Consider the following 21,370-nt stretch of genomic DNA (forward strand, 5'->3'; position numbering starts at 1 on the left):
AAAGGGCATTGTCTACTTCACCCGCTGTGTTAACAACACCAATTCTGAGACAAGGGACTTTTTTTGAACGAAGAAAAGGTAAAAACAAGGGTGACTTACAATCGGACTAATACAGTAAATAAGATTATCATTACATAAGATGACACACTGTGAAAAGATGTTTAGATCACTGGCATTGATTTATCCAGTGAAAGTTATTAGGAACAAGGCAGAATTTACATTATAAGTGCCCAGAACTTTAGGCAATAGCAGGTTGGAATGCAAACTTACTGAATTTGGTTAATAGAAAGTGTTGTCTGTAATGTTCAATCTATAAATCAACATACAAACTTACTTGCCCGTACAATGGTTATGCTATGAGATTTACGTTAATATTAGGGGTAAGGCCTATTAAAACCCCTACAATTCATGTCACTCTCATTACATTACAGAAGGGTCGAAACTAGTACTAGTATTTAAAATATAATTGAACTTTAAATCTTGTACTGATCAGGTGGAACATCCCCTCCTTTGATTTATAGATTGAACGTTACAGACAACACTTTCTACCAAATTTGTTTTCATTCAAACACATTAAATCAGTGTGTGTTTATTTTTTTACACAGAATAAATTTATTAATCATTGCACCAGTAAATAGAATTATGATTCTATTAAAATAACATTCTGTGAAAGGATGTTCAGATCAGAGGCAGTGATTCGGATGCCTCCAATGACAGCTCCAATGAAAGTGATTAGACAATTAAGTAGGATTTACATAATATTTGTGTGTGCTTATTTATTTTCTTGAATTAAAAATTGTAATCAATATAAATAAGATGATTATTTTTAAAATATGTCTCCGTGCAAGGATGTTCAGATCAGTGGCAGTGATTCTGATACCTCTAATGAAAGTGATTATGAAGTAGGTAGAATTTACATTAAATTTTATTTTCATTATAAATAAGATTAGTTCACCAAGTACATTTTAAGCCCGATTTAAATTTTTGAAAGGAAAAGTGGGGTCGTCTTGCATTCAGGGTCACCTTGGATTCAGAGAAATACAGTACTTATACGAAAATCTGAATCCACCCAGCATTCACTCTTGGGCACCAAAGCTTGAAAATACAGTAGATGTAAAGATTGTTTTGTCCAGGACCCAACTTCTTTCTTGCAGAATACTGTTGACCACTGATGACAACTGCGAGCTGACTTCATTAGCTTCCTAGCACTTTGATTCAAATTCACTTAGTATGCTACCATCCCAGGGGGGAAAAAAAAAAATCTTAACTACTAGAAATGAACCACCTTTTTTTCAGTTTCATGTTCCCTACTTTGTATTCAATCCTCCACGGTTTCTTCCCTAGTAACATCAATTCAGTCTTGGATATGTTAATTTCATCATTTCCAGAGCAGACAACTGTTTTAGAAAAGTTGCTGAAAATAGGGAAAAAATACTGAAACATATTTGCGAGGCTATAAAAAACCAAAGGGTCAATGGCGAACACACGGAATTTTAAGCATGAGTAAGTGACAATTCAGCAACGAGTAAGCTACACGGAAGTTGTATGCGTGTGTTTCTCTACAAGAGCAGCTGTTTCTTATTTGCAAAAAAAAAATCTGTATGCTCGATGCTAATGGCAAGTAATTTTGCCCAAGTTATCATCCTGTCCTTTACCCCTTTTCTCCATTTAGTATAAGTTATTGCTACCAATTATGTCATAGTGTGATGATCATTTTAAGTAACAAGTAAATGTGTTCACTGACCTGCAAACCCGCTCTAACCAGCAGATTTTCTCGGTGAATTGCTCCTAAGTATGAATCATTTCTCAGTCTTGTCATACGAGTGGTCTCCATTCCTTCACCTCCCTGAAGAAAAGAAAAGCTATAATGGAAATCATATCAAACTAACATCCAGAGAGTAATCAAATTAAACCAATGTGTTGCCAGAATTAATATTTACTTTCTCGACTAAGGTGATACTGTCGCTTAAAAGAGACAACATTTTCTTGATTAAATCAAATCCATGCAACTTCAATAAGTATGCAAACAAAACCAAACAAAAAACATGTACCAATCAAGGTAAACCACATGGAAAATTTCTTGTATTCCCAAAAGCAAGACAAAGACTTTTGTAAAATTTCTGCTTGAAAAACTAGGGGTCATTCTGCATTTGAGGGTTTTAGTACATAACAATGTTTTAATGGTGGTGATGAAAATTTAAGATAGTCAGAATAAAGATGGAGAGGCAGGTGAAACAAGTAGCTGAATGCATTATATATATTGCGCACTGCTTTTTCATTTTCTATAGGATTACAGTTGTATAAGCACTCAGAGTATTCTTGTAAGAAGAAGTGCAAAATACAAGCATACATACCATTGTTATGAAGAGATCAAGTAGAATACACAGGCTCACTATTGACACAGTGGTGATAATGCTGCAGAGATTCACTCATTTTAAGGCAAATAAGTAGAGCTATCAATTTAAACAATTTATCGAACCAATCAACGGATGAATCTAAAATCCAATTAACCAAACAATGAGCTCAAACCAATTAATCAAACTGATTAAAATTGTAGTCTGAAGAAAAAAAAATAACTGTTTTGCATGGCACAAAGCCATTTGTGTGCTAGCCTCAACTAGTGTTATCATTCAAGGTAAAACAAAAAGGTACATTCAGGGAAACAGGGTGGCCTAGGGAGTGGTGTTAAGGGAACAGGGAACTGTAAATCAAATAGAGAAGACATAAAAACTGTTAGTGCTCAACCGTAGAAGTAATGTAAAGAAAGGAATAGAATTAAGTAATTTAATAGATATATACTTACCAGATATTGTAATAGGAGTTGAATCATGGCTGAGAAATGATATAATGGATGCAGAAATTTTCTCATGGAACTGGAGGGTGTATCGTACAGATAGGATATAAATGGTAGGAGGGGGAGTATTCATTCTCGTGAAAGAAGAATTTGTAAGCTATGAAAAAGTTAAAGATGACAAACACGAAATTCTAGGGGTAAGGCTCATCTCTAAAGATAACAGGCAACATGATGTCTTTAGAGTGTACAGACCAGAAAAGGGTAGCACAGATGCTGATTCAGAATTATTTGATAAGATAATCAGCTATGTGGGAAACGATAAGAAAAGGAACGTGAATGTAGCGGGTGATCTCAATTTACCAAATGTCAATTGGAAAGGTAATGCGAACGACAAGAAGTATGACCAACAAATGGTAAATAAGTAAATATGGGAAGGGCACCTGATTCAAAAAGTGATGGAACCAACTAGAAGGAAGAATATTCTGGATGTGGTGCTGGTAAAACCACATGAGATCTATACAGAAACCAAAGTAATAGATGGTATTAGTGATCACGAAGCTGTTTTGGTGGTAATTAAAAATAAATGTGAAAGAAAGGAAGAGATTAAAATTAGGACTGTTAGGCAGTACCATATGGCTGATGAAACAGGCATGAGGGAATTTTTAATAAGTAACTATGATCGGTGGAAAACGGTAAATAAAAATGTAAACAGACTCTGGGATGGGTTTAAAGCAATTGTTGAGGAATGTGAAAATAGGTTTGTACCTTTAAAGGTGGTAAGGAATGGTAAAGATCCACTATATTATAACAGGGAAGTAAAGAGACTAAGAAGGAGGTGCAGGTTGGAAAGAAATAAAAAGTTAGAAATGGCTGTGGAAGTAAGAAGAAATTGAAGGAACCTACTAGAAAATTGAATCTAGCAAAGAAGTCAGCTAAGGATAACATGATGGCAAGCATAATTGGTGGCCATACTAATTTTAGTGAAAAATGGAAAAGTATGTATAGGTACTTTAAGGCAGAAACAGGTTCCAAGGAGGACATTCCAGGAATCATTAATGAACAAGGGGAGTGTGTATGCGAGGATCTTCAAAAGGCAGAAGTACCCAGCCAGCAGTATGTAAACATTGTTGGTTACAAGGATAATGTTCAGATAGAGGAGGTGAAAACTAGAAAAGCAGCTGGAATTGATAAGGTTTTGGGGGATATACTAAAGACAATGGGTTGGGATATAGTACCATATCTGAAGTAATTATTTGATTATTGTTTGCATGAAGGAACTTTACCAAATTAATGGAGAGTTGCAATAGTAGCCCCTGTATATAAAGGAAAGGGTGATAGACATAAAGCTGAAAATTACAGACCAGTCAGTTTGACATGCATTGTATGCAAGTGTTGGGAAAGCATTCTTTCTGATTATATTAGACATGTTTGCAAAATTAATAACTGGTTTGATAGAAAGCAGTTTGGGTTTAGGAAAGGTTATTCCACTGAAGCCCAACTTGTAGGATTCCAGCAAGATATAACAGATATCCTGGATTCAGGAGGTCAATTGGACTGTATCGCGATTGACCTGTCTAAGGCATTTGATAGGGTAGATCATGGGAGACTACTGGCAAAAATGAGTGCAATTGGACCTGACAAAAGAGTGACTGAATGGATGGCTCTGTTTCTAGAAAATAGAACTCAGAGAATTAGAGTAGGTGAAGCTTTATCTGTCCCTGTAACAATTGAGAGGGGAATTCCTCAAGGCAGTATTATTGGACCTTTATGTTTTCTTATATATATCAATGATATGTGTAAAGAAGTTGAATCAGAGATAAGGCTTTTTGCAGATGATGTTATTCTGTACAGAGTAATAAATAAGTTAAAAGATTGTGAGCAACTTCAAAATGACCTCGATAATGCTGTGAGATGGACAGTAGGCAATGGTATGATGATAAATGGGGATAAAAGTCAGGTTGTGAGTTTCACAAATAGGAAAAGTCCTCTCAGTTTTAATTACTGCGTTGATGGGGTGAAAGTTCCCTTTGGGGATCATTGTAAATACCTAGGTATTAATATAAGGAAAGATCTTCATTGGGGTAATCACATAAATGGAATTGTAAATAAAGGGTACAGATCTCTGCACGCGGTTATGAGAGTATTTAGGGGTTGTAGGAAGGATGTAAAGGAGGGAGCATATTTGTCTTTGGTGAGACGCCAACTAGAGTATGGTTGCTGTGTATGGGACCCTTAGCAGGATTACTTGATTCAGGAATTGGAAAAAATCCAAAGAAAAGCAGCTCGATTTGTTCCTCGCGATTTCCGACAAAAGAGTAGCGTTACAAAAATGTTGCAAAATTTGGGCTGGGAAGACTTGGGAGAAAGGAGACGACCTGCTCGACTAAGTGGTATGTGATATAGATGTTGATTCCCATAGGGAATCTGAAATATTTGTCCCGAATGAGTAAATTTATAATTACCAATATAAATGGTCCGCTATTGGACATTATAAATAAATTTAAATAAATAAATAAATTTATAATGTCCAATAACGGACCATTTATATTGGTATTATAAGTGGTATGTTCCGAGCTGTCAGTGGAGAGATGGCGTGGGAGGACATCAGTAGACGAATAAGTTTGGATGGTGTCTTTAAAAGTAGGAAAGATCACAATATAAAGATAAAGTTGGAATTCAAGAGGACAAATTGGGGCAAATTTTCGTTTATAGGAAGGGGAGTTAAGGATTGGAATAACTTACCAAGGGAGATGTTCAATAAATTTCCAATTTCTTTGCAATCATTTAATAAAAGACTAGGAAACAACAGATAGGGAATCTGCCACCTGGGCGACTGCCCTAACCCAAATGCAGATCAGTAGTGGTTGATTGATTGATTGATTGGATTGATTGATTGATTGATTTATTGATTGATTGAAAATAAAGTACGCTAATGTTCATATCTTTCTTTCAGAAAGGTAAAAGCAATAATACCTCCTTAGTTGCTTTCTTCTAAAATGAGGGTCATGACCATTGCTTTTACAAACTACTGGAAAGGAAATACTGGACAGGCTATTATAGTACATTTGTGGACCTTGAAAAAACACAGTCAAACAGCATAATGGGTAGGGGTGAGAAAGGTATTTTAAGGGACTGTCATTAAGGAATTTCCAATAATTTGCAAATGGACAGATAACAACTGATAAAAATACATATTAGAAAATGTGACAACTTAAACGTCAGTTCATGCGAGGTTGTTATTCAGAAGATGGTATATTTTCACATTCAGTATTTATGAACTTCAGTTACAAATATGGCTTATATACTGATGCAAGGAAAACTCGTTGAAAGTTTCTAATTTAAACTAAGCGAATGTGGTAAGGTGACACAGAAACACAGTGTTCTGTAAGAAATGCACAAAATCATTCAGTTACAGTGGAAGTACGAGTAGTCTTCAATATCATTTCAAACATATTCATCCTTTCCAGTGCATCTATACATGTCACTACTAGTTCATGTTCTTAGTCAACATTAAGAGCACCTGATAATAAAGCCTGTTTCATCTAATAAAGAAACTGAAGTTATGAATAAACTAGTGAAGAGCTGGGTTGAGTGGTTCAGACGACTGAGGCACTGGCCTTCTGACACTAACTTGGCAGGTTTGATCCTGGCTCAGTCCGGAAATATTTGAAGGTGCTCAAATACGTCAGCCTCGTGTTAGTAGATTTACTTCTCAGTCAATATTAAGAGCACCTGATAGGAAAGCCTGTGTCATCAATTCATCGAACCAATCAACGGATGAATCAGAACATTACTTCCAAAGTGCAGGAAAATAGTGATTCAGAAAATCACCTTGATAAAAAAAACTCAAAGAACAAGGCCTTGCTCCGTGTAAATTAAAACAAGATGAGTTCTACAATAAGCTAAGCACAGCCATCACCAAACTACAAACTACCATTTGAAGATAACCTCTAACTCCTTCACAATATCAGTGCCACAGTTGGGAGAGATAATCAGCTGTAGAAAAATGTGATGGGTAAACAAGGAGTTGGCAATTGTAACACAAATGGACTATTGCTTCTTGGTCTATGTGTAGAACAGGAACTCTTCATCACCAACACTCAGTTTCAACTGCCTAACCACTTCAAGACCACAGGGATGAATCCTCAATCCAAACATTGGTACATCCTTGATTATGTCATTATACGGCATTGTGATAACAAGGACATACTTATTACCAGAACAGCAAGAAATATTGATGATTGTTGGACTGATCACAAACTCCTTATTTCAACTCAGGATCTCTATACAGCCTAAACCACCTAGGCATCTCCAAACCTTGACCAGAAGAAAGTTTAACACTTTAAACTTCAGGATGAATCCTTTGCCACAGAATTTCAGAATATGATCAATGTACAGCTAACGTTAATCCAGTTAGCATGAATGACGTTCAACAAGAATGGGCCAATTTCCAGAAGATAATCATGAAGCTGGCCAAGGAAACTACTGGTGTTGTAAAGCAGAAGAGACAAGACTGGTTTCAGGAATTTTTTTCCTCACCAATGCAAAAAGGGAACCCTATCTATCCCCAATGAGAAGAAAACACAGTTTTTAGAACTCAAAAGAACATGTCAAACAAAGATAAGAGAAATTAAGAATATCTAGTGGCAACAGAAAGCTCAGGAACTTCAGAAACTATCTGATGCTCGGGACTTAAGTAACTTTTACGCAGGAATAAAAAAGCTGTATGGTGCATCTCACTCTTCAACAGGTACAATGAAAACTGCTGACAACTCTAGCACTTTTACTGACAGCCATGAAATCCTGGAGCATTGGAGGGAGCATTTCTCCACCCTTCTAAATTGTCCTTCAACTGCTGATAAAGACTTTCTTTGTGATGTGCCTCAACAGCGCGAACAACCATGGATGGCAGTTATGCCAATTTACCACGAATTCACTGCAGCTCTGAATAGTCTGAAACTCAGAAAGGCACCTGGCCCAGATAATATCCCTCTGGAGTTAATTCAAGCTGGTGGTCAACCCCAAAATGAGAATTTTCACTCTCATTTTCCCAGAGAAGTACCTAGTGAACTAAAAAAATGCCACTATCATTACAATCTTCAAGAAAGGTCATTGCAGTGTTTGTGGCAACTATCGCGGTATATCATTACTATCCACTGTACGTAAAATTCTCGCAAGAATTCTGCTTAACCGTTTACACGTTATCTCTGAGAGAGTCCTCCCAGAGTCCCAGTGTGGGTTTCGAACTTCCAGAGGCACAACTGATCTGATTTTCTGTGCAAGGCAACTTTTTAAAAAAATGCAGAGAGCAACGGAATCCTCTCTTCATAGTCTTTTATGACCTGGAAAAGGCATTTGACTATGTTCCAAGACCTCCTATGTGGGCAGAACTGAAACACTTTGCTGTCCTTAGTGTTTTGTTGATCTGGTTAAGGTCCTCCATGATGGTATGACTGGACAGGATTGCCATCAGAATAGGATCTCGGATGAATTTCCTATTACTCATGGACTGAACCAGGTGTGCACTTGCTCCAACACTATTTGCATTATATTTGGCTGCCATGCTACATGAATCCTCTACGAACAACCCAGATGTGGAGGTTAGGTATCATTTCATTTCAATGGAGGAGTTTTCAACCTAGCAACACACTCCCAGAGACTCACCCAGGTTACAAAGGTAACCAAAATGCTGTATGCAGATGATGCTGCATCACCTACACTCACACCAGAGGAATTGCAACATTCAGTTAACTGCTACAGGAGTGCATGTGATCGTTTTGGTCTTACCATTAACGTTCAAAAGACCAAGGTCCTGGCACAACTCTTCCACATTTCAATATCTCTATCTCAAGATACTCCACTGGAGCAGGTAACCACTTTTTGTACTTGGGTAGTATCCTATCTGTGCGCTGTAACTGTGAGCAAGATGTGGAAAAGAGAATTGTTTTTGCCTGTGCAGCATTTGGACGACTATCACACCAGGTATTCATGAATAAAGACCCGACTATGAAGACGAAACTCATGGTGTATCATGCTGTTGTCATCACAACATTGCTGTATGGTTGTGAAACTTGGACTCTTTACCGATGTGACTTGAGAAAGCTTGAGTGCTTCCACCAACAAAGAGGTCGATACATCCTTAGGATCAAAAGTGAAGACCATGTCACCAAAAATTGCTGTTCCTGAGAAAGTGCATGCCAAGAGCATAGAATCAGCATAAAATCGTCAATCACTGGTTCAGCTTAGATAGACTGGCCATGTCCGTCGGATGAGTGATACTAGATTTCAATGCCAAATCCTGTATGGTGAACTTTGTTCCAGTACCAGACCTCGTGGAGCCCCTATGAAGCGCTACAAGGACCAGTTTAAGCCCACTATGAGGATGACAGGTCTCAATCCACAAACCTGGGAGTTGCTCATAACTGTTCAGTTTGGTGCCGGACCATCCCTACTGCTGTCGATCTGTTTGAAAAAGAATGACACAGACATAAAGTGGCCAGAAGAGAAGCACAAAAACTTTGTGCAGTACAACCACACCCTCCTCCAACAATTCTGTTCAATCTGTGTGGACACTTATACCATGCTGGAACTGGTCTGTTCAACCATCAAAAGTACATCCACAGACTTACTGGAAGAAGTTTATTACTTGGAAACGAGTTAAGCCAATGACAACAATTTTTCTTTTTTTGCTAGGGGCTTTACGTCGTTCCGACAGATAGGTCTTATGGCAACGATGGGATAGGAAAGGCCTAGGAGTTGGAAGGAAGCGGCCATGGCATTAATTAGGGTACAGCCTCAGCATTTGCCTGGTGTGAAAATGGGAAACCACGGAAAACCATCTTCAGGGCTGCCGACAGTGGGATTCGAACCCACTATCTCCCGGATCCCAGCTCACAGCCGCGCGCCTCTACGAACACAGTCATCTCACCCAGTGACAACAATTTTTTATTTCCTGTTTTACATCTAATACAGTGGAACCTCAATTATCCGTTCCCGAAAACTACGTTGTCCTGGAATATGCCTTCAAAGTACGTGGTCCCGCGAGCATCGTAATTAAATCACGTTGTAAAAATCCCGCATTATCCGTTCCTCGAAACGATTTCCCGGATCAACCCTCCAGAAATTTCAGTCCCTTCAACGCTAAACCCTCGATCAATCGTTTTTTAATAAACTGTATCTCACGAAAGGACGGCTAAAGCATACTTATGGATCTTGGCGTTAACGCCCAGTAATTTTGACAATTAGAACAAGTACTGTACTGCAAAAGCGATCGGCAGTGAACTTAGCCATCTTAGCATCGCATTCGGGTGGTATTGTTTAGAGAAACTCGGAAATCATAAAGCAGTGTGTCCACAACAATTGTACGGAGATAGAGTGCATTTTGACAGCTCTGCTTGAAGACAGAACGTGTTTCGTCAAATGTTCTCACTTATAAAACGTCCATATTATGTCCAGGGTTAGATGCTTTCTTTCTATCGTACTGGCGAACAGGTTTTCGGCACTTTCCTCGGGGCACTGTAGAGTAACTGGGCTTTCAGGCAGTAATCAAAACTACTCCTTCCTAATACAAATCTAGTATTTTAATATTATCGTACACGATTATGTTATCGAGACCAGAACAGATGTGGCACCTTACATTAAAAAAGAAAGCCATGGGAGGTCTTGGGATTGCCTATTACTGTTTTGGTCCTAATGTAATACAATACGAGGAATTTTACGTTTTTGTGTTAAAATGCCAAAAACCGCAGTTGTTTTATTTCTGCATGTTACATTTCAATGGTTTGTATCATTTCCAACTCGTATTGACATGTGCAGCGAGCGTGCTTTTCAGATGACCTCAAGGTCACGAATAACAGTAATTTCTGAAGTTTTGATGATTTTTTTCTCTTTTCAGTTTGACTGGATTAGTGAAAGGCACAATTGAATGTAATGCATTTGAGAACTTTTGAGAATCGATACTTACATTCAAAACCATGTTTTTGAGTTCAACATAACCTTTAAAAGTCGATGTAGGCCTAATTTACGCGGTACAAGATTTCCAGAAACTGACTACGAACAATATACCACCAAATTACAATGGAAGATTAAGAAAAGAAGGGATTTCGCCATCATGCTGGGCACTTTTGTATCTAATGAGCTTTGTGGTCGATTGTCGTTTGGCTTGATGTTATTAGATTTTTCGAAGTTTGGCGAATCAAAGTTGCGGAACTGAAAGAAGTTTTCACGGGAACTGACGAAGATTCCCCTGTAAAACTGCATATAAAGTATCGAGATTTTGAACTCGCATATGGGTAATTAATGCGGTTTCGCGGTCTAACGTGCCTGCCTCTCATCCAGAGGCCCCGGGTTTGATTTCGACCAGGTCAGGCAATTTTACCTAGATATAAGGGCTGGTTCCAAGTCCACTCAGCCTACGTGATTACCATTAATTGAGGAGTTATCTAATGGTGAGATGGCGACCCCGATCTAGAGAGCCAGGCCAATTCGTCACACTGACCCTGCGTCACCTCGTAATTTTCAGGCCTTCGGGCTAAGCAGCGGTCGCTTGGCAGGCAAAGGCCCATTGGGGCTGTAGTTTGGTTTGGTTTAGGAGCTTTTGTAAGATTATAATTATACATACTGCTATTTCATTTTTGTGATGTTTAGCCAAATTGTTGATGGTTTTCATTTATTCACAGATTTTCCATTTTCCCGTGTTGTATGTTTTATTTTCACGGTCCCTCGAAAAAATGGAGAATCGAGGTTCCACTGTATCCGTTTGTGAGAGACTGTAGGTTTTGTGAGGTGGTGTTAATAAATTAAAAGAATTCTGTAGTTTGCTTCTGATTTCAACTCTCATCTCATTTTGCTTGTCAAAGGGTAATCTGTTGATTGAAAGTTCCGATTTGGCTATGGTGGGTTTGATTTCATTGAAGTAGAGAGTATTTGTCCAAATCTCAGTATGTCGTTTTCTGTTTTGTTTAGAGATAAATTTTTAAATTTTTAATTGGTGGGTGGAATATACAGCTGGCCCCACAGTGTAGGTGTAGCATGCGTGCCTCTTACCCAGAGGCTCCGGGTTCGATTCCCGGCCAGGTCAGAGATTTTTACCTGAATCTGAAGGTTGGTTCGAGGTCCACTCAGCCTACGTGATTACAACTGAGGAGCTATCTGGCGGTGAGATGGTGGCCCCGGTCTCGAAAGCCAAGAATAACAGCGAGAGGATCCGTAGTGCTGCCCATACGATAACTTGTAATTTGCAGGCCTTTGGGCTGAGAAGCGGTCGCTTGGTAGACCACAGCCCTTCGGAGCTGTTGCGCCATGGCGTTTGGTTTGGGTGGAATATATGGGTGGTTTGGTTATGGTGTGTTTCAGATTTATTGTTAGACACAGCTGTTTTTTATTTATAGGTTTTAAGGTTGAGTTTTTGTTTAAATTATCACGTTCCTTAGATATAATGTAAAACAATTTCTGATTAGTGTGAATTTGAGAAAATTCCTGTTCTAGAGGGGCTACATGAAGGGGATGCCCTTGCTGTAAAGACCTAGTGTTTACAGTGCACTATGTTTTCTGGAATGGACTAGAACAAATTTGTCACTTTCATTGATCTGTGTCCGTATCATCCTTGGCATTGACAAGTGACTGAGGGTATAAGTGATGCAGATAATGCCATTCTTTATGCAGCCAGTCCCTGTTGTGAATGGAGTGAAAATGTTACTCAACTCATAAGGTCAGTGGATGGTTCATGCATTTCAGTAGGCTTGGCAGACTGATACGTAATAGCAACTTCTGGCCCAGTGAAGAAAGCAACGGGAAATTACCTCAATCCTCATTTCCCTAGTGTATCTCTTCAGTGATGTCTAGGCCATCTACGATGGCTGGTGGCAGAACTGAATACTGAACATACATACGGATGAGGGGAAGCTTCACAATGTGTGTCGTGAAGATTATTATTAAACCATTCGCATCACATTTAAATACCATAGAAGTTCACTGAGAAAACACACTTAAATGCTGCTCTACAGCAATAGTCAGCACATAATTATTTAGAAAACCATGCAAAACCAAACAGTACAGACTCCTTTCTGAAAAATTGTATGCACAATAATGAAAGAATAAGATTACCAGTGCCGCTTTTTTAGTATGTCAGCTGAGTGTGGTACACCCCAAAACATTCTTCTAAGTGAAGAGCTACGCCGCACTTTTTGCACTGCCAGCCAGCTTGTAAACTGGTAGGGATGGTGGTCACTGAAGGTCAACCTTGAACATTCTCTAGTAGCTACTGTGCAATACTAGTTTTGAAGTCAGCGTAGCTCGTCTTTATGTTGATAGCGATCTTGTGATATACAGTGAAGGAATTGAAAATGCATATGTATCTAGGATGTAAAAAAAAAATATTTTTCTGTACACTTTTACTGTGCATTGTGTGACAGGGAACAGAGCTGTCACTTGATCCTCAAGGTCAATCCAACCCATTCTCTTCTGGTATTCTAGGCCACACCTGGGCTTTTCATTTCCTCCCTCTCTAGGGGTTTGTCCTTTCTTTCATCTGAGTTTGCCTGTCCCTGTCATGAGAACTGATTTGTGTTTAATGGTGAGAAAGCAAACATCCTTGTTAGCTTTCCACTTCACACAGAACATACTGTTCCAATATAAATGGTCCGTTATTGGACATTATAAATTTTCCAGCTAACTCAATCCAGGTTGCCAGCGTTTCGCCCCAGTGTGCTAAGATGGGCTCGTCAGTTGGTAAACAGCACACCCAAGATGCATGGCTAGTGCATACCGTGGAGGCCACTGCGTAGGCCACCTGGAGCCACTGGCAGTGCCAATGCATTATGAGAGACTGTGTCTCATTACCATTGTTTTATTGGCAGTCCATGTCTCATACTCTCCCCATTTTAGTTTAGTATTAATGATATCACGAAGCATGTCTTTTCAGTTCTATCTAACAGTTCCTATTACATTCATCTGCTTGTCATGCAGCCTTCTGAATAAATCTGGGCAGTAATATCAGTTATCTAAAAATAATGTCTGCCCTCAGCCTAACAATGGTTCATGTTTAGCACAACATTTGTACCTGACAGAAGACTTGGATCAGTTACATCATCATCTACATAAATTTCAAAAGACAAACAGTAGTCAGAACTAGATTCACAAATTATGTAAATTTTTATTCCAAACCTTGAACGTTTAGACCTATTGTACTGGACATATGAAAGACCGCCTCTGAAATTCATTAGACTTTCATCTAGAGCAATGTCTTGTGAAGGTAAATATAATTCAGAAAATTTGGAACAGAAATGTTGTATTACAGGTCTAACCCTTTGGGTTCCAACCAATTACACACCTTCTTCTATGCCAGCTCCAAGTCTGACCGGGCGAATTGGCCGTGCAGTTAGGAGCACGCAGCTGTTAGCTTGCGTCGAGAAGATAGCGCGTTCAAAGCCCGCTGTTGGCAGTCCCGACGATGGTTTTCCATGGTTTCCCATTTTTACACCAGGCAAATGCTGGGACTGTACCCTAATTAAAGCCACGGCTGCTTCCCTCCCACTCCTAGACTGTTCCTGTCCAATCGTCGCCATAAGACCTAACTGCTTCAATGAGGCATAACAAAATTCTATTAAAAAATAAAATATAAAGTTTATTTTGAATGTGAGGATTATTTGACATAAAAGCATCTATTTAAATAATTTCAGGATATGATATTTTTTCAAAGCTGTCCCCTGGGTGAAGTTCTGGGTTCCTAGAATGGGTAAAAAAAAAAAAACATACCATTTTTCAATGATGATTTTCACAAAAGCATTTCCTATAGATCTTCTGGTTGTTGCATACCGAAACGGCACATAGCTAGAAATCTTCTCACATGCATATCTATTAGTCTAACACTATTATGTCTCCAAGTATTACATCAGAAATAATAACTGAAAAAGTTTGAGAGGCTTCTCCAAGTTTTGACCTAACTTTACATCACTCTGTGCAACGAAAGTGAACTGCAGCACATGAGCATCATGAACTTCAATACAAGTTCTCATTGGCTATATGTTTCCTGGGATCCGCATCAGCTCTTCCATTATTATCAGATCTACTATCTTCATCACACTTTCATTGCTCAAGTCACTTGAATTAGCAGGTAAACTTTCATTCTCAGTAAAAGCACTAACATGAGACTCCTTGCTTTCACTCATTCAGTAAACTGCTAATTACATCCATACGCAGTCATTTGCTACTTCGGCCCTACATTTCAACAGATCGCTTGTGACAAAACACCATTACCGAAATGTCAAACTATTGAGTGACTAAGAACTATCAATTTATACTGCACATGAATGTAGCTCAAGCTTTCCACTGCAAGATTGCAGCATAACCAAAATGACATAATGTGGTAAAATTAATTTTTTCCTTGGGCAGCTGACACCAGACACAGGAGCAGAAAGGGTTAATCTTTCTCATTTTATCACTACTATCAACTCGTTCATCAACAAAATGTAAAAATCGTGAAATAATGAATCTTCCCCTGCTCATGGTTTCACAAAAAATGGGAGTGTCTATACACCTGTTTTTACTCCAGTATAAATGAATTCTTGACTTTTGCACTCATGACATTAGTATAACTAACGTAAAGTATGCCATAATTTTGTCAGGTGCAGTCTCAAACCATTTGTCATCATCTTTCACTTTTTTTCTGTCAGGATTGCTTACATCATCTTCCACTTTTTTCTGTCAGGATTGCTTAACCGTTTTGCTGCACATGCATTTGTCTTATCACATAGTTTGTCAAACAAACGGTTCATGTATTCACAAAAACTGAGAGTTCAGATAGGGGCTGTGTAACAATACATTATCAATAAGTTATCAATAACCCCGCTGCATCTGCTAAACTTATGTACAACAGGGCTGTTGTCACTTTTTGTCCAGTTCCAGTCAGTCAAGTTAGTCTGTGCCAAGGTACAAACTTGTTTCGAAAGACTTGGCCACCGTCGTCATTAGCTTTCATATTCCATCTTCATCAACAACACATCTGCTTGATGCCAAGATGGCAACTGACATGAGCAAAATAATAAGAACAAACTTTTATCTCTTGTACTGGTAGTGTGTGATAAGCTGGAACAAGGGAAATAACAGAAGCCATGTGTCTAAACTTCAGCTCAGAATGCTTATAAGTGGTATCTGTGGGTTAGTAACTACATGTATTGGTATACAGCAGTGCATTGCCATGAATGCGATTTGCAAGCTAGGGCCATCAAATGATGCGACTGGGTTAAGGAGTGGTAGGGGAAAGCAGCAATTGGACAAACCGGTAGGAATTTTAACATACGTTACAAGGAACATTTAAATGCTGATAGGCACATAAGATTTTCAACAATGATCATATGAATGAATGTAACCACAAGTTTTCCCCTATTAGCCAAGACATGGAAATATCCCAAACAGCTAATAAGGGAAAATTCCTTAACATCCTCAAAAGCTTACACATATATCTAGACCAGAGATATAACCCCATTCACAAACTCAATGAAATTAAAAAATTTAAAAAAATTAACGAATTAACAAAAATAAAAACCCGTTTTAAGGTAGAAGTTAGGGACTCTCTTCGGAGTCAGTCCTACCCAGGGAGTAGCGCCCCTGCCTATGTGAGTCCCAGAGCACATTGACCCAGCGTGTAACATCTGGTAAGGGTCCCTTTCCACGGTTACAGTGAAGACCTCAATGGCAACTGCAATGGAGAAGGTGGACTTCAGTGCGGCGTATTTGGCGGAGGAGGCAACCCAGTGCTCGGAATTAATGGAGTAAAAGGTAGCTGAACCATGTTAAGGACAGATATAAAACTTACTCTGAGTGTTTGAACACATACCGTGCGGCTCAGGGGCAGCGTCTGATCTCCATGTTAGCGGCGCCTGTGAACTGCCTCAGTTGTATCTCTCGTCGATGTCTAGGCATCAGCCCCAAACCGAATCATTCGCCTCAGCATGATGGAAAGATCAAGCATTGGCACTACCCCAGGTGGTATGCATTCCACAGTTGTCAAGAACGTCAGCGAGCCTTTGGATTCTGGGGAGCTCGCACCAGCAGCAAGGGATTAAAGAGCAAGGGAGTAGCTCACTTTGCAACATTCAATGTCAATTCACTTCTCAAAGTTGGAAAACTCAAACATCTCACTACTACCTTGTCCAAACAAAATATCCTGATAACAGCATTACAGGAGACCAAATTCACAGAAGAGTCAGCTTGTGAATCTGAAGGGAAGAGAGTGATGAAAAACAAACCTCACTTGGGAATGGGTTTCACAGTAAGTAATTGAATCCTAGAAGCAATAACTTACTTCACTTCCTGAAACAGAAGAATCTCCACCCTTTCTTTCAAAGGAGCAAATAAGCTCTACATGCTGGTCAATGCACACATACCCACAAATGAGAGCAAGAAAACAGAGCCAGAGAAAGTAGAGGACTTCTGGGAAGATTTCGAGGAAACAATATCCACAGTACCAACTAACAATGTGATCATACTACTTGGAGATTTTAATGCACAACTGGGAAAAGAAAAGAGATTCAGAATCATTGGAGAATATCCAGCCCACAACAGGACAAACTGAAATGGAGAGCGAATGATAGAATTATGTAAGACCTTCAATCTGGGCATGAAATTGACAGCTTTCAGACACCTCCTGAGAAAGCAGAAAACGTAGACATCTTCTAATCCCTGCCTGGGATATAGTTCCAGATTGATCATGTAGCAATCTCAAAACATGCAGAAAAGGAAATCTAAAATGTAAAAGTCGTGAGGGGTGCCAACTTAGATTCAGATTATTTTCTCTCCAAGATCAAAGTCAAGATCATCCCAAGAACCCAAAAAAAAAAAAAGGAACACAATTCAAAAGTTCGACGCTGAAAAGCTGAGAACACTCACAGATTTCACAAGGGAATTGAACAAAAGGCAGTATCACAAGAGGCTGTGATTGATACTGCAAAACCAATGACCCTCTAGTGAAAAGGAGGAAACATGCGTGGTGGTCATCTGAAGGTGATGAGGCAACTAAACGCTGGAAGTCGTGGGTGAATTGGTGTTCCCGGAAAACACCCGAAAACCAGAAGTTCCAGGAAAGAAGGTAGAGAAATGCCAAGATCATCCAGAATCTGAGGAGAAATTATGACAAAGAACGCTTGATCCAGATCGAAAAGGACTTTCAGAAAAATAACACCTGGGACTTTCATAAAACATTCAGGTGTACCTTGAGTAGATATGAGCCACCAAGTCTCAACTTCAGAAACCAAGAAGGAAAAGTAGTAGTGAACAACCCTCCAAGAAATTTGACTACAATCACAAAGAACCAAATCCATACTCAGAACCTCCAACTGAGGAAGTAGTCAGGAGCATCATCAAGACCTTGAAGAGCAATAAAGCACCTGGAGAAGACGGCATTATTGCAGACCTTCGGCAATATGCCAATGACAGAGTGATCGCTGAACTGACAAGAAACCTGAGCAAGATTCGGGAAGAGGAGAAGCTGCCAGATGGATGAACATCAGCATTGATACATGAACTTCACAAGAAAGGAGATAAGACATATGTTGATAATTATAGGGAAATATATTACTACCAGACTGGGCCTCCGTGGCTCAAGACGGCAGCGCATCAGCCTCTCGCCTCTGTATACCGTGGTTCAAATCCCGGTCACTCCACGAGAGATTTGTGCTGGACAGCGCAGAGGTGGGGCAGGTTTTTCTCCGGGAACTCTGGTTTTCCCTGTCATATTTCATTCCAGCAACACTCATATCATTTCATATCATATGTCAGTCATCAATCATTGCCCCCAGAGGAGAGTGACAAGCCTCGGCAGCCGGCATAATCCTATCCTCACCGCAAGTTGGGAGCTTCATTCATCCCATCCCTGACCTGGTCATTGGCTAGAAAACAGGTTGTAGGTTTTTCAAGTATTGAATAGATGGAACCTTCATAATAAATTCTTTTTAAAAATAGTGAATAATGTTAATGTCAACAGGGAACCAACTATGAAATTCATAAGTTGCAATGCCTGGAAATCTTGACTCCTAAAACATGCGCAAGCTTGTTACTCATCTTTCAACTGGAGAATCACAGATTTCATTCAGAATTTTAGCAAAAGCCCATCACTGACATCAAAATAATTACTTAATAATCTTTCTCTGGCATAACCTGAACATGTGAAAAACTTATCAGTACACTACACTTGCCTCCGTAGAATGGTAATCATATGAAGGTGGGCCACTCCTACCCTGATCTTCTTTGTGACTCTCGAGAGGTTCTAACATGAAGGGAGGCAATTCTGGGACCTGAAACACAACAGATATAAGATAAGTACCATATTTACCCAATTGCAAGCCAATTCTTTTATTTTTTAGTTCAAAAACTCGCCCTCGGCATAGAATCAGTATTGTTAACATAGCCAGTAAAGTAGATGACATCCTTTATCTACACAATAGAAAATTAGTTCCAAAAAATATCACTAGAAGCACCCATAAGCAAGTTATTGCCATTGTGTAGATTCAGTGTTGCTAAGTAGGTGAATTTTAATTAGTTTTTATTATAAAAGAAATGTAAATTTCATACTGCTCATATTTTAATTTAGCAGATATTTTAAGTATTCACAGCAAGAAAAATAAATTTCCTTACATAATATATAGTGACAAAGAACAAGGATCGATGAATCTAAATCAAATGATGGTGATGAAGACTAAACAATTAAATAGCAGAAAATATATTCCTTGAGCTCTGTCATCATCATCATCATCATCATCATCATCATCACTTCCCTTTTTCCAGCTGACAACAGTGTTCCAGTCCAAGTTCCGTTGTTCCACGCTGTTCTTCACAGAGTCTATCCTTCGTAATCTTGGTTTTCCTCGTCCTCTCTTGCCTGTCATCTGTCTTTTTATTGCTTGTCCTGGCAGACTTTCTTCTTTCATCTGCTTGACATGTCCACGCCACCTCAATCTGTTTCAGATTGTCACAGTTTTTGCACATTTAGCTCTTTTCATATGCCTTTATTTCTCACTCTATCCCTCCTTGCCTTCTGTACCATACCAGTCAGGAATTTCATTTCAGCTGCCTGTACTCTACTCATTGTCCAGGTTTTTTCTGCATAGGTAAGTAATATCCTTTGTAAACTACTACTTTAGCCTTCATTGATATACAGTAAAACCTCGTTAAGACGTTTCTGCAAGGGACAACAAAAATGGTGTGAAGCTAGAAAACGTACTACTGAATATAAGAATAAAAACTATCCAACAGGGATATGGAAACACTAGATAAGATTTTTTCTGACATGAAGGCATTTAAAGTCAAATAATAATACTACATTATAAATTGTACCTGTTCAATACATAGAAATGAAATTATAAATCCCACCTGTTCAATACATATATGTATTGGGGTTTAACAGGTGGAATTTATAATCTAGTATTATTATTTGACTTTAAGTACATTTCAATACGGACCATAACATGAGATTTGTAACATGTAATGAAGGCATTTTATGTCGTGTATTTGAAGGTACAGTACATTTCTCAAGATGAGAGGAAAGTATTAAACGGTGTGAAAAACACAAGAGAAGAAATAGGAAAACCTTTTCTACTGGGGCTTATAAAATAACAACTGCACCGAATGGTGAGAAAAACACCAAATAACAAATATGAAAACATATGCATGGGGGCCAATAAAAATATCCAAGTATTTTTGCACATCACACTCTTCCTAAAACAAATGTTAGTAGAAACCTGTCATTTCAGAGCAGTGGGTTATAAAACATTATTTTCTGGTCACACTCTTAGACAATGAATTGGAGGTTATATTCGGCCATGTGCGGCTGAGATGGAACAGAATGACTTTGGTCACCATTTTTCAAACTTTGACCAAACTGAATCGATCGAGTCAAAACTTGAAGGTGTGAGCTCAACATTCGCGACATCAGCATGCTTAAAGATGTGGATGCCAGTCCACTTTCTGAAAGATTTTAATGTTTTCTTCATTAGAAAGAAATTTTACTTCTTCCGTATCCATAACTAGGCTATCACAAGACAAATATGCACCACACTAGTCAATTTCACACAATTATGTTCCTAAGCCAGATGTACTGTAGGCTACAGTATGATGCAAAAAAATTTCACTGTACCACTCAACACAAAATAAATTTCTAACTTATGAATGGAATACGAGCACAAATAGGCTCACTTTTTCCGTAATCATGCAACTGTGGCAACGGCTCTTACCCGAGTTGTAAATCATGTTTCTTTCACAAGGTATGACAAATAACATTTTCAGAGCTAGTAAAAATATGATCGTACTTCTAGTAAGTGGTAATAGTGAAAATTCGTGATGCGATATGTATGTTCCTAATCCTGATATAGGCTACCGTATCATGCGACAAACATTCGCTACACTTCACTGTTCCACACAAAACAAAATAAATTTCTAACTTCTGAATGGAATGTGAAATATAGCACAAATAGACTCACTGTGTTATTCAGCAATCTTTCTGCTAACCGGCAAGCAAAGTTGAACATTCCTGAGGCTAACAGCTTGATCCCCGAACATGCAACTTATCCTATGAAGTTCAGGAAT

General features: G+C 38.8%; 1 protein-coding gene across 2 annotated transcripts in view; it reads right to left on the bottom strand.

The window, feature by feature from the left end:
* LOC136858315 (probable Rho GTPase-activating protein CG5521) overlaps positions 1–21,370 on the bottom strand; it is a 709,838-nt gene that overhangs the window by 436,818 nt on the left and 251,650 nt on the right. For both annotated transcript variants that reach the window (XM_067137762.2, XM_067137761.2), the window contains 2 exons: positions 18,985–19,083; positions 1,745–1,846 (listed from right to left, as the gene is read on the bottom strand). In XM_067137762.2, coding sequence (XP_066993863.2) covers positions 1,745–1,846; positions 18,985–19,083 — 201 coding nt within the window. The remainder of the gene's footprint in view (positions 1–1,744; positions 1,847–18,984; positions 19,084–21,370) is intronic.

Source organism: Anabrus simplex, chromosome 1 (assembly GCF_040414725.1).
Source record: "Anabrus simplex isolate iqAnaSimp1 chromosome 1, ASM4041472v1, whole genome shotgun sequence".
Classification (NCBI taxonomy): domain Eukaryota; kingdom Metazoa; phylum Arthropoda; class Insecta; order Orthoptera; family Tettigoniidae; genus Anabrus; species Anabrus simplex.